The sequence below is a fragment of the Dermatophagoides farinae genome, chromosome 7 (genome assembly GCF_024713945.1).
Source record: "Dermatophagoides farinae isolate YC_2012a chromosome 7, ASM2471394v1, whole genome shotgun sequence".
NCBI lineage: Eukaryota > Metazoa > Arthropoda > Arachnida > Sarcoptiformes > Pyroglyphidae > Dermatophagoides > Dermatophagoides farinae.
Genome location: NC_134683.1, coordinates 1,378,441 through 1,391,849, shown reverse-complemented (window position 1 = coordinate 1,391,849; position 13,409 = coordinate 1,378,441). Strand labels below are relative to the sequence as shown.

Here is a 13,409-nt window from a genome sequence, read left to right as displayed (position 1 = left end):
TTTGTCAATATATTAAAGAAACAAAAAAAAAAAATGCCGAAAATTAAAAATACGCATGCGTTTGATAATTTTTTTTTTTTTTTTTTTTATATGAATGAATGTATTAAATGTGGGTGAGTCTTTGAATGACTCATTTTAGGCTTATACACAAAAATAATCTCGTATTTTTACCACCATTCAACAATTCACTAAAATTTTATCGTCGTCGTCGTCGTCGTTGTCGTATATATATATGGCCATGTATAAAAAGTTGAGGGAGTGTGTTTTTTGTGTTTTGTGTGAGCAACTAAAATAACAAAAAAAAAAAAAAAAAACTTGATTCGATAAAAACCTGAATAACAAACGACCAGTGCTGTGTATATAGTAGTAATCGACATCGACATCAACCTCCACATTATCTACAATTGAAAAAGAAAGAAAGAAAAAATTTTTTTTTTTTTTTTTGTTTGTCTGTATGATACCCGTTTGTGAGCTAAAAACAAGAAAAAAAAACAGAGTCGGGAGTTTGTGTGTGTGTGAGTTTTTTTTCCAATCCAATCATAGAGTCGAATGATGTCGTCCTCGTCGTCGTCGTCGAAGAATTCTTCGTCATCATCGTTTTCTTTGCCTATTGCCAACAATCATCATCATCATCATAGCCATTATAATGATCATGATGATCAAAATTTTTCATCATCTAGATCTTCTAAACGTTTCCGTTCCATAACAACGGAACCAATATCCACTTCCTGGAATAATGATCTAGAAATATCTTTCAATTGTTTTACAGAAAAGAAAATCGAATTTTCAACGGGCCAAATTTTTGAGCCATTTGTGCCAACAACAAAACGACTACGTCGTGAGCAATCAAATTGCTACGACGTAGTTACAACGTCGAGGACGACAAAGGACAACACTGCTGCCATCACTACAATTGATACAGTGAACGTTGCTACTAGTGCCGCCCCCTTTGTTGAAGGTCGAGATATCGACGTGTTGTACGACGTTGGCGATAGCAGCAGGATCAGTGCTGCCATTGATGATGAAAGCTGCTGTAGTCGTAGCCGCCATCTTTTTTCTTCACCACCATATACAACTGTAACTGGTATGTATCGTTTCTCTTGTTTGCTATTTTTCATTTCAATCATATTTTTTTCTGCGCATGCTCCACAATTGTTGGGAGGGGCAGATCTATAGATTTATATATTTCCAAATTTGAATTTTGTGGCGCGTTTAGAGTTTAACTATTGAATGATTAATCGAATTCTTTTTCTTTCATTTTTTTTTGAAATATTCATTTCAACAGTATCATCATCAAATAGCGATAACGAATTAATGAGCAATGGTGATTCGGGTTTTCAAGAGCTACAAATACCCTATGATAGTCTGTCCGTTGGTTCGGATAATAAAACTGTAAATAATAGTAATAATAATTTAACTAATAAAATGGAAGATGCAATAGCCATTGACGGTAATAATAGTACGACAAATTCTATATCGAGAAATCAAATGACAATGGCGACCAAATCAGCATCGGTTGCTGGTGAATCTCCCAATAGTGATACTATGGATATAATTATTGCACAACAACAACGATTATATCAATCATCATCGAATAGTAATCAGAATAATCATCATAATGAAGATGTTGATGATGAAATCGATGATGACGATGATGATGATAATATTAGTGAATTTTCCTATGCAAGCGATCTATCCAATTTAAGTGGTGAAGATTGGAAACCTATTAATAAAAATATCGAATGGATACAACGTCAAATATCTAATGGATCTGATCCCAAAGAAATTATCGAACAATTGACCGGAAGTGAATTAATTGGCGATATTGATAATGCTTATGCATGGCGTTTACTCATTCGAATGCTATCCGAGCCATCTGTACGATCTAAATTAGATTATATCAATACTATTAGTGATGTCATTGATTTGATACAAAATTCTAAAAAAATTATTGTTCTAACTGGTGCTGGTGTATCCGTTTCATGTGGTATACCAGATTTTCGTTCACGTAATGGTGTATATGCACGTCTCAGTAAAGATTATCCTGATCTTCCTGATCCACAATCAATGTTTGATATTCATTATTTCAAAAAGAATCCTTATCCATTTTTTAAATTTGCCAAGGTAAAAATATTTTTGAATTATTTTTCATTACAAAGATTTGACCAATTATTGTTGAAATCAATAGGAAATATATCCTGGACAATTTCAACCGTCACCGTCACATAAATTTATAAAATATCTTGAAATTGAAGGCCGTTTACTTCGAAATTATTCACAGAATATTGATACACTCGAACAGACAGCTGGAATCAAGAATGTAATCACATGTCATGGATCATTTGCTACGGCCACATGTACTGTTTGTGGATATCGTTGCGATTCAAATGCCATCCGAAATGATATTTTTGCTCAAAACATACCTCTTTGTCCTCATTGTGCACCTAGAAATAATAATAATAATAATATATCACAAAATATACATCCATCTTCACATCATCGAAATTTTAGAAAAATTTTACCAGTAATGAAGCCGGATATTGTTTTCTTTGGTGAAGGTCTCTCTGATGAATTTCATAATTCTATGACAATCGATAAAGATCAATGCGATTTATTGATCGTAATTGGATCATCGTTGAAAGTTAGCCCAGTAGCATTAATACCAGGTTCAATACCAAAAAATATACCACAGATTCTAATCAATCGTGAGCCATTGAATCATTTGAATTTTGATGTCGAATTATTAGGCGATTGTGATGTTATCATTAGATATCTTTGTCAATTGTAAGTCAATCTTTTCGTTCATTTTTCAAATTTAACTATTAATTTCTCATTTATTATAGACTTGGCGATAATTGGTCGAGATCTTGTTTTGGTCAGGATCAAAATGACGATATAGAAAAATTGCCGAAATCGGCAACCGAAGAAATTCCACAAGATAATGTTGACAATGTCAACGGACAGCTACAGCAAACAAAAGAATATGAATTCATTGCTCCATCACGATACATATTCAGAGGTGCTGAACTGAACGAGTCCTTTGATTCTGATAGCAATGATGATTCACATGAAGATGAAATTCAAAATGTCGATGATGCCGAAAGTTTTGTCGAAGATGATACGAATGATGAAATTTTAGTTCCAAATCAATCACAAGATATAAGTATGATGATTGATGGCGAACAATCATTGGTCATGATGAATGAATCGAATAGTGGTACAAATTCAAATGAATCATCAATGACGAAAGATGATCATGATGTTATGGGAATGATACAATCACCAGGATCGACTACGAAACTAATGATGCCATCGATAAACGACGATTCGATGATGATGATGATGACTACGGATGAAACTTAATTTATATTTATTCGAAAAAAAAATTCTGTTCATTTATCGCCATGAACTAGAATTCATCTCATTTATTGAACTCATTCACGTCATTTTTCTGTTTTTATTCAATTCTAAATTAGAAAAAAATTTTACAATTGTGTCACAAAAATTCTGTAGTCAAATTTTGCTCAAAAATCTGCTATATTGATCATACAGATACACATACATCATCATAGAAAACTACAGATGAAGCCCCACTCTTCCCCCCAAAAAAACAGAATATGATATTTCACAACAAATCATATTTTTTTTTGATCTGGATCGTCTTTGTAGATAATATTCATCATTGATTTTTTTTTCTTTCAATTTTTTCAATTTTTTTTGTTGTTGTAAATATCCAATTTTTTTCAAACACACGCATTACACCACATTTATTTACCTATAAAGATTTCTAGGTTTTTTTCTCTATCTTGTGTTGTTACAACAGAAAACAAGAATTTTTTTCCTAATATAAAGTATCTCATTTATTAATTGTGTATTCTCTTGATTGAGAAAACTAATATAATCGGATCTTAAACCAATTGAATTTTTTTTTCTTAAAATACATAAACACACACACACACACACAATGTATAGGAAACTTTTTTTTCTAATTGCAATTCAAAGAGTTTGCTATGTGTATACTTGCTTGATATATATAAATATATGATATATAATTTCAAAAAATTTGGAAATGAAATCGGATGCAATAAAAAAAATAAACAAACAAACAAAATGTAATTGGAATAATCAAAAAACAAAAAACCGTTAGTTTTTTTCACTATTTTAATAATAATATATTTCAGCAATGACATTTATACATTTGTGGTTAAGAAGATGAAGAAAATTGTATTCAAATGAATGAATAAATGAATGAATGATGATAATGTGATGTGATGAGAAAAAAAAATCAATGTTCAAGATCAAAAAAATTTACCACAATTATTTGTATCATCATCATCATCATCATATTCTTCTTGGAGATTTATATTTTTATACATATAATATTAATGCAGAAATGCAGAAAAAAATGACAACAAATTGTGAAAAAAATCAATGAAAACATAGCACTGGTGGTTGATTTGCTTTGTGGATTTTGTTTGTGAGTGATAGTATGTTCATTTTTTTTTTGTTTGAATTGAATTGAATTTTCCATTTTTTTCAGAATTTTTTATGCTACCCACAACATGGCTGGTGTTCCAGCAGTAGAATCTGTTGATGATGGAGGTGTAGGTAGCTGTGTAATCACGGCTACTGTAACAGAATTATTATTGTGGTTATTATTCTGAGTTTTACTATTCAATCCATTGATATTATTATTATTATTATTATTATGATGATATTGATGATCGACTTTGTGGACAATGTGGCCGTGCCAATTGTTCAATACTGAATGGACTATTCCTTGGTGGTACATTTGATGATCCAGAAGATGATGTCGATGATGATGACGATGATGATGTGACTAATGATGAAAATGATGATGTTGATGTTGTTGATGAAGCAGATGATAAACTACTACCAATGCCTGATGATGATGAGAATGATGATGCTGTTGTTAATGGTGAATTTGGTGTCAATAATGATGACATTCGAGATCCTATTGGTGATGGTAATGATGATGATGTAACTGTTGCAACGGAATTCGGATACATATGATGTGTATGAGCAGATGATGGATAGAATAATGGTGATGGTAAATGGTCACTTTCATTGGTTGTTTTTGATTCTGGCGTTGGTGCCTCAACGCTACTGATACTACCGAAATTATCCGATTCGTTTGTATCTGAACGAGATGTATTGCCATTAATGGCTGCTGCAGCTACAGCAGCAGCAGCAGCAGCCACTGCTCTTGCTGCTTCCAGATATCGTATACATTTCTTTTTCCTCCTGTAATGAATGGAATTGTTGAAAATTAAAATTTAAACAAAAAAAAAAATGAACCAAAAAACACATACCTGCATGGTTTGCACCAATGATTCTGTTGATCGAGACCATATCGTGCACGACATTTTTTCAATGCTCCACGTTCTGATTAAAGAATAGGGGAAAAAAGGGAGAAATAAAAAATTAAATAATTAAATGATTAAAATATTCAAATAATTAACGCATACCTCCATCGGCATTACGTTCACGTTTTTTCTTTTTTCGTTTACCATTAATTGCATAATTATCTTTGGCTGTCCATCCTGGATGTAATTCCATATGTAATTCTCTGTAAAAAAAACAGAATTTATTAATATTAAAAAATTATTATGGCAAAAAAAAAACAAATCAAATGAATCATACCTTTCTTGTCGAGCTTTATCATAGTATTTTTCTTGTTCAGCTCTGCCTAGATCGTGCCACTAAAAAAAACAAAGAAAACAGAGTTTAGGTTAGTTATCAAACTCAGATGTTTTATTTTTTTAATTTTGAACTTACCCTTTTGCCTAAAATCTGATTGATTGCAGCACTTTCTTTCAATGTTGATTCAGCAATAACTTTGGCTCTCATTTCTTTCATATAGATCATAAATGCATTCAATGGTTTTTTAATATGCATTTTTTGTTCTCTTTCTCTTTCTTCTTGTTCTTGTTGTTGTTTTTGTTGTTGTAGCTGTTGTTGCAATGATGATTGACCACCACCACCACCACCACCATTCAATGATGATGATGATGATGATATTGAATGATTATTTGTTTGAGAATTTTTATGATTATTATTATTGACTAATTTGGAACCATTTCCATTTACATTGCATTGTTGTTGGCTAACAGTATTCAACAGTTTACTATTAAAATTATGGCCATCATCCATATCCATATTATTATTATTATTGATATGATGACGATTGTGACTTCGATTAACACTACTATTTTCATTAGTTAATGTCGATGATGATAATGATGATGAAGACATTCTATTAGTGGTGGTCGTCGTATTATTATTATTGTTATTATTGGCTAATGTTGGTGATATTGATGATGATGATGATGAACTACCATTGATTCCATGGAAGAATGGAAAACCATTATTTTTTCCCAATGATAAAGTACTACTACTACTACGATTGGATTTATTTGTCGAACCATTGTTTGTTGTTGTTGTTGTCATTGTATTCACATTATTTGGTTGGATATTATTTGATGCTAAATGATGAAATTTTTTTTTCAAATAATTAGAATTTATGGATTAAACAAAACAAAACATACTTGTTGGTAAAAAGCTCGGATGTGGTGGAAATGTTGGATGATGAGGATGATGTGGATGATGATGATGATGATGACCAGACAATGAAGCCGGATGTGGCGGCATAATTGGTGGTGTTCTTACGGCAAAACCAGGAAATGTAGCCGATGGAACTGAACTTAGTGGATATGGACTACGAAATGCAGCCGATTGCAGCTGATACATTGCGGGATTTGGCCTGTTAAAAAGTGAACAATAGGAAAAAAAAAATGGAAATGAAAATGTTAAATTCTGATAACGAAAAACGAAAGAAAAAAAACACATACCATTGTAATTGTTGTGTCAAATCCGATAGGACTGAATGAGAATATTGTCCATGTCCAGATAGATTATATAATGAATGATTTCTAGCAATATTGGCTAAAATGAAGTGAAAAACGAGAGAAAAAAAACAATTTAGAATAACATGCTCGTAAACAAAAAAAACAACATTCAAATCAAAAGAAGAAGAAGAAAAAAAATCATCAAAATTTAAAGTGATCACATCGAACACGCAATACAAAAAACATGGCCATATTGATGATAATTTTCACACACACACACACACACACACACACACACACATTTTATTTGTTCAAATTTTTGTTTTCATTTTGAAAATTATGAAAAAAAAAATTTTTCCATGAATTTGAAATAAGATGCTAATTTCTAGTACTGAATAACTAATAATCACATGATCATAAATAATGGAAAAAAAATTGAAAAAATTTCAAATGTCAAAGATCGAATATGATGAAAAAAAAGACGACGACAACAACAAGCAATATATATTGACGATCGATTTATTTTTTTTATTTTTTATTTTTTTATTTTGGAAATTATTTTGCTAAGCATTTTTTGTGTCTATAATGTGTGTGTGTGTTTACGTGATGTGTTCTTGAACCTGAAAATAAATTTCGTTTTAGCATTTTTAAAAGGGGAAAAAAATATTCAAAACATCAACAACAACAACAACAACAACGAAGATCACACCAATGACCGTATTGAATGGAATTGAATTGAATTGAATGAATGAAAAACAGAGACGATAAACAAACAGAAACGAAAAATAAAAAAAGAATTTCATCAATCGTTAAACGTTAACAATATCGAAAATCATCATCATCATCATCAATCGTAACAATAACAACACACCAATTTTCAAATATTACCCCCTCTTACATTCAATTTCATGTAGCAATAAATAAAGTGTGTGTGTGATGATAAGTGTGTGATCATCAAAATCAAACGAGAACAAAGATTTTTTTTTCTTTTCTTTTTTTCTTTCAAATCCAATTCACAAATGACAAGAAACAAAACAAAACAAGCAAAAAAAAAAAATTTCCATTTTGACTTGATAAACAAATTCCATGATGATGTTTCTCTGTGTATGCTCTACGCGTCTGGTCATTTGTATTTTTACCAAACGAGAAATAAAACCAATAAAAAAAAATTCTGGCTAATAAACAAACGACGCTAGCCAATATATGTGTAACCACCAGGAATCAAGCCTGAATCTTTTTCTTTTTTTTTTCTTCTTATAAACAACATGAAATGTAATATCGTTGGACTTTGATTCTACGATGACGATGATGATGACGATGATGATGATGATAAGTTTTATTTTTTCGTCTGTTTGTTCATTTTCGATTGAATGTGATGGCAGTGGTTGATTGTATAATTTATTTTTTTTGTGTGCAACCACCACCACCATCATCAACAATGTATTTGTTTACAAACAGAAGAGAGATTCTATCATTTTTGATAAATGATAAACACACATCTATTCTATTCTATATTCATTAATTGTGAAAAAAAAAAATTCAAACAGAATCAAGATGATGATCATCATGTTGATTTGGTCAGAATAAATAAAAAAATTTTTCCGTTTTTTTTCAGACGATCATATGATGATGATAGAAATCGTAACCATCATCATCATCATCATCATCATCATAATAATGATAACACAAGATAATAATAATGATGATGATGAGAAATGGGTAAACATACATACACACACACACACACACACAGAGAAAATGTTGCTACAATGTTGATGATGAAATGATAATCATGAAATGGGCAAAAAAAAAAAGTTTTTGCATCTTTTTTTTCTACTAATAATATCAACAATCATCATCAGGATGATAAACACAAAACGGAATTTTTTTTTTTTTTTTTTTGATAATTATTATGATGATAATAAATGTGGTGAAATGATGATGATGGTGATGAAAACAGGTGATAAAAAAAAATAAATAAATTGAAGTGCAATTTGGAGATAGAATCTCTAACCGGAAATCACGAAAACAAATAAAATAGAAAAAAAAACACTTACATAGATCAAAATCCATCCATGCGGAAATGCTCACCGCTTTTGTTTCAATATGTACGGGTGGAATACCCATATGTGCTGGCGGTGGTTGCGGTAAATGTCTTGATGCGGCATCTATTTGTGGATGATGTGAATGTGGCATCATTGTTGCAAACGGTGACAATGGTGAACCAGTTGCCGTATGATGATGTGATGCGGCTGCAGCCATTGAAGCCATTTTATTGGCCTAAAATAAAAGAATAAATAATAAGAATTCATCATTAGTGATCACCATATATGGAATATTTGTATATTTTTGAAAATAAAACAAATGTAAATTAGTTAGATACAGACAACAACAACAACAACAACAAAAAAATTCAATTTAGAAAAATGGAATGGAATCCTTTCTTTTCGCGTTAGTATTAAAATCCTTACAAACAAACAAACAAACATCTTGAATGAAAAATAGAATTAGAATTAGCAAAAAAAAAAATTTGAATTTTCGTTTGTCGGTACGGTTTTTTGGTTGTCATTCAAATTTTGTTGTTTATTTATCATTTTTTTTTTGTTTTTTCCTTTTTCGTTTTTTCGTTTCACGAAAATCCGATTTCATATCATTTGGTTTGTTGTTGTTTGCACCAAATTGAAAAAAAATCCATTCCAAATTGAATGAATTGAATCAAAATCGGATCAAACATGGATGTAAAATTTTTTTTTTCACGATGATGACGATCATTATTCTCGCACCTATCTTGATGATTGATTTATTTGATTTTTTTCCCCGTTTTCTGTTTGTTTATTATTATTATTATTATTTCATATTTATTGATTTTACCCAGTGAAAAATGTCCAAACACATAAAAAACCAAAATGTTCACATTTCAATCAATATATTAAACACACACACACACACACAGGACATTGTGGACAATAAAATGAAATGAAAAAAGTTTAAAATCATCATCATCAACCACCAGCTGAGAAAATCACAGATTTGGTGATGTTTTTTTTAAAAAAAAATTTTATTTCATTCCAAATCATTATGAAACTAACAGAAAAAAAATCTGAAAAGATTTCCGGTTCATTTGTCATCAATATACCCATTACATATGTTTTTTCATTTCATTCGAACAAAAAAAAAATCCTTTGACCTTTGATCTGGATGATCCATATGATTCTCGGTTTTTTTTTATTTTGTCTAAACAACAACGTAAACCATTGATATCAGATCAACCAAAAGAAAAGCAATCATCATCATTGAATGAATAGACTGATAACTCATCATCATCATCATCATCCGAATATGATGATGATGACGATGAATCATAAGTATATATACAAAATTTAATAAACGATAAAATTGAAAAAAAATGAATAATGATGATGAATAGAAAAAAAAACTAACAACCAAACACACACACACATATTCATTTTGATTTTGTTTAGTTTTATTTTCGTTGGTGTTTATAATCAAAATAAATGTGTGTGTGTGTGTGTGTGTTTGTGTTCATATGTTGATTATAATTATTATTATTATTGAAATGATGAAACATTCGTAAAAAAAGAAGCAAATGAAAAAAAAATTCGATAATCATCATCATCATCATCATCATCAACATTATAATCGTAAATGGTAAGTTATGGTTTCTATGGTATTTTTATTATTATTATTATTATTATGAGGAAAAAAAACCTAAACGAATCATCTAGACATCATGAACAACACACACACACACAGACAGGGCAAAGTACACAAGACAAGTAATACACTAACATATATATATAGAGATTACATTGATATTATCGGTTATATTATCGACGACAAAAACCGAATAATCAAATTTTTTTTTTGCTGTTCAGCCACCACAACAACAGTAACAAATTCAAATGCTAGACTGGAATGAAATTTTTTATTTCAACTAGTTATTTATTATTACAGAATCTCGTCAAATATAAAAAAAAACTAAACGATACGAATTGAAAATGCGAAAGATTTTCTATCTGTGCAAATGAGTGTGTGTGTGAAATAATGTTGTTGTTAGACGACTATTTCGGCTAATAATTTCGTGGCAATACATATAATATGTGTGTGTGTTTGACATTGGTCGGACGGCGCCATATTTTTGTTTTTTCTACGGTGAAAAAAAACATCTCAAATGACCATGATGATGATCAAAAAAAAAAGATGTCATCATAATCATAATTGTTGTTTGTTTGTTTGTTTGAAATTTGAAATTTTCAATTTCAAAGAGCCCATCATCACCAAAAAGAAAAAAAATGATAACAACGAATGTTTTGATCACTGATAGTAAGTGGTGGATACACTTAAATCAAATTATTATTATTGTTAATATATTTCATCTATAAACATGTTTTTTTTTTGTTTCGGACAAAAATCAAAAGAAATGAAAATGTGGAAAAAACAAAAACGGAATCAACCAGACCAATTGGTTTTTTGTTATGCAATCAATATATACATTATTTGTTCAATTAAATTATCTGAATCGATTTTTGAAATTTTTTTCTCTTCTGATCATTTGATAATGATCATGATAATCATCATCATCATCATGGCTAATTAATGGAAATATACAGTCAAAAAAAATTTCTGCGTTCCCAATCAATCAATCAATCAATCAATTGATCAATTAATGATAAATCAATCAAATTTGATTGATAAAAAATGATGATGATGATGATGGAATGAATGTGGAAAATGTAGCATAAAACATTCGCCCTTAAATATTAAATGTTGAAATCTCAAACTAATCAACAACAGCAGCAGCAGCAGCAGCAGTAACAATCCACTCAATCAATCCATAACATTATCATTATCACTTTGATATTTTTTTCTCTCTCTCTTTTCGATTACGATTAGTAATGTTAATGGAAATGGAAATTTTGAAAACGAAAAACCAAACAAAAATCATAGGGCCTCAAATTTTTAATTCCATGAATTCTTTCGCCTGGATAAACATGTTATTCAATAACAAAAAAAAAACACTAAAACTATAAAACTAGATCTTACTAGATTAATAGGTCTCAAATGAAATGATGGAAACCAAATACCTATTGGTTCCAACCAAAAAAAAAAATCGAAATTCATGCATTCATGATTATTAACAATAGATGATGGAACAAATGTGGTTGATGGATAAAAATGTGTGAAAAAAAACCACTCTCTCTCTCTCTCTCTCTCTCTATCTCTCTTTCACTATTGCGCAAACATAGATATTATTATGCATTAAGTGTTCCAGAAATGGATGCAGAGTACATGCCCACTTTGTGGGCTATTTATAATAATGTTTTTATGTATACCATGTATATAATGGATATATAGACAATAACCGAACTAAACAAACAACAAAAAACTTTTCACTATACGGTAGATTGAACATGCACGCACATCAGCCAATCGGATTTTGTTGTTCCTGGAACCATACACTACTATTCTACTATATATATAACTTTATTATTTGAAAGTTGACACTTGATTGTAATAATATAGTAAAATGTACAACGCCATTAATATGGTTATATTATATTAATGGATAAAATGAATTTCGATGAATTGGTGTTCACCAAAAAAAAAAAATCATCATTACCATGGGCTAAATCTAAAAAAACAAAAAATTTAATAATGATAATCGAACGATGCTACTGGCGTGCAAACAACAACAACAGCGACCATGTAAATAGAATAATTAGAATCTTTTTTTTTTGGTATTTTGATATTTTCACACACACACACACACAAAAAATACAAATATAAAAGTAAGAAAAACAAGAGAGGATGTGTATATGTGTTCAGTCTATGGTTCAACTAATGTTTGTGTGTTTTGTGTCCTACCTGTGAAATGAACAAATGACACAAACACAAAAACAAATTGACAACAGAAAAAAAAATGTTAATCATTAAACAACCATCATCATCATCATCATCATCATGATCATCATCATCAAGGTAATCATCAACAACAAATGTTTAAAAAGACAAAGTAACAACTTTATGATTACACATTTGAAATATAACAAAATGATGATAGGGAAGGAAAGAAATTTTTTGCTTTGGACAAAATTATCATCATCATCATCATCAACATCATAATGATGATGATAATGATTGCCAGAAACAAAAACACACAGTAGCATCATCATCAATGAAAGAATAAATGAATGAGAAGAAGAAAAAAAAATTTAGGACAATTAAATTCTTTATTATTATAATAGGTCGATATAGGTCAAATATTCGGTGAACAGAAACAGAAGAAATTTTTTTTTTTTTTTTTTTGAAATTCTGTTGACAAAATGATACCGATTAATGTTCACTAATCATCCAATCTGATCTGATAATCATGGTGAACAGAACATCATCATCAAGAATTATTTATCTTGTTAATCATTATATATGGATTCTTTTGTTTAAATATATATAATTATCATCATTTATATGCGATCACCTTTTTTCAAAACAAACTTCATTTATTGTTACATGGGTAATAAT

At 29.9% G+C, this 13,409-nt stretch overlaps 2 protein-coding genes across 2 annotated transcripts in view; one reads left to right on the top strand and one right to left on the bottom strand.

Annotated features, from left to right (window-relative positions):
* The first annotated feature begins 80 nt into the window (after positions 1–80).
* Sirt1 (Sirtuin 1) lies at positions 81–3,867 on the top strand. Its single transcript, XM_047060832.2, has 4 exons — positions 81–1,084; positions 1,286–2,124; positions 2,189–2,784; positions 2,844–3,867. The coding sequence occupies exons 1-4, from the start codon at positions 550–552 to the stop codon at positions 3,361–3,363; spliced, it is 2,490 nt and encodes an 829-aa protein (XP_046916788.2). The 5' UTR covers positions 81–549; the 3' UTR covers positions 3,364–3,867.
* A 276-nt stretch (positions 3,868–4,143) lies between these two features.
* Positions 4,144–13,409, bottom strand: part of LOC124496842 (transcription factor pangolin) — a 31,618-nt gene continuing 22,352 nt past the window's right edge. The window contains exons 4-11 of the mRNA XM_075732818.1: positions 8,927–9,149; positions 6,873–6,966; positions 6,570–6,784; positions 5,800–6,506; positions 5,665–5,723; positions 5,490–5,590; positions 5,334–5,406; positions 4,144–5,265 (exon numbers count right to left, since the gene is read on the bottom strand). Coding sequence (XP_075588933.1) covers positions 4,707–5,265; positions 5,334–5,406; positions 5,490–5,590; positions 5,665–5,723; positions 5,800–6,506; positions 6,570–6,784; positions 6,873–6,966; positions 8,927–9,149 — 2,031 coding nt within the window. The 3' untranslated portion in view covers positions 4,144–4,706. The remainder of the gene's footprint in view (positions 5,266–5,333; positions 5,407–5,489; positions 5,591–5,664; positions 5,724–5,799; positions 6,507–6,569; positions 6,785–6,872; positions 6,967–8,926; positions 9,150–13,409) is intronic.

Bases quoted from the DNA above. Each gene is read 5' to 3' on its own strand.
- Sirt1 (XM_047060832.2), top strand. From the start codon at position 550: ATGATGTCGTCCTCGTCGTCGTCGTCGAAGAATTCTTCGTCATCATCG. The intron at 1,085-1,285 runs GTATGTATCGTT...TCATTTCAACAG, and splicing joins ACCATATACAACTGTAACTG to TATCATCATCAAATAGCGAT. The intron at 2,125-2,188 runs GTAAAAATATTT...TGAAATCAATAG, and splicing joins CATTTTTTAAATTTGCCAAG to GAAATATATCCTGGACAATT.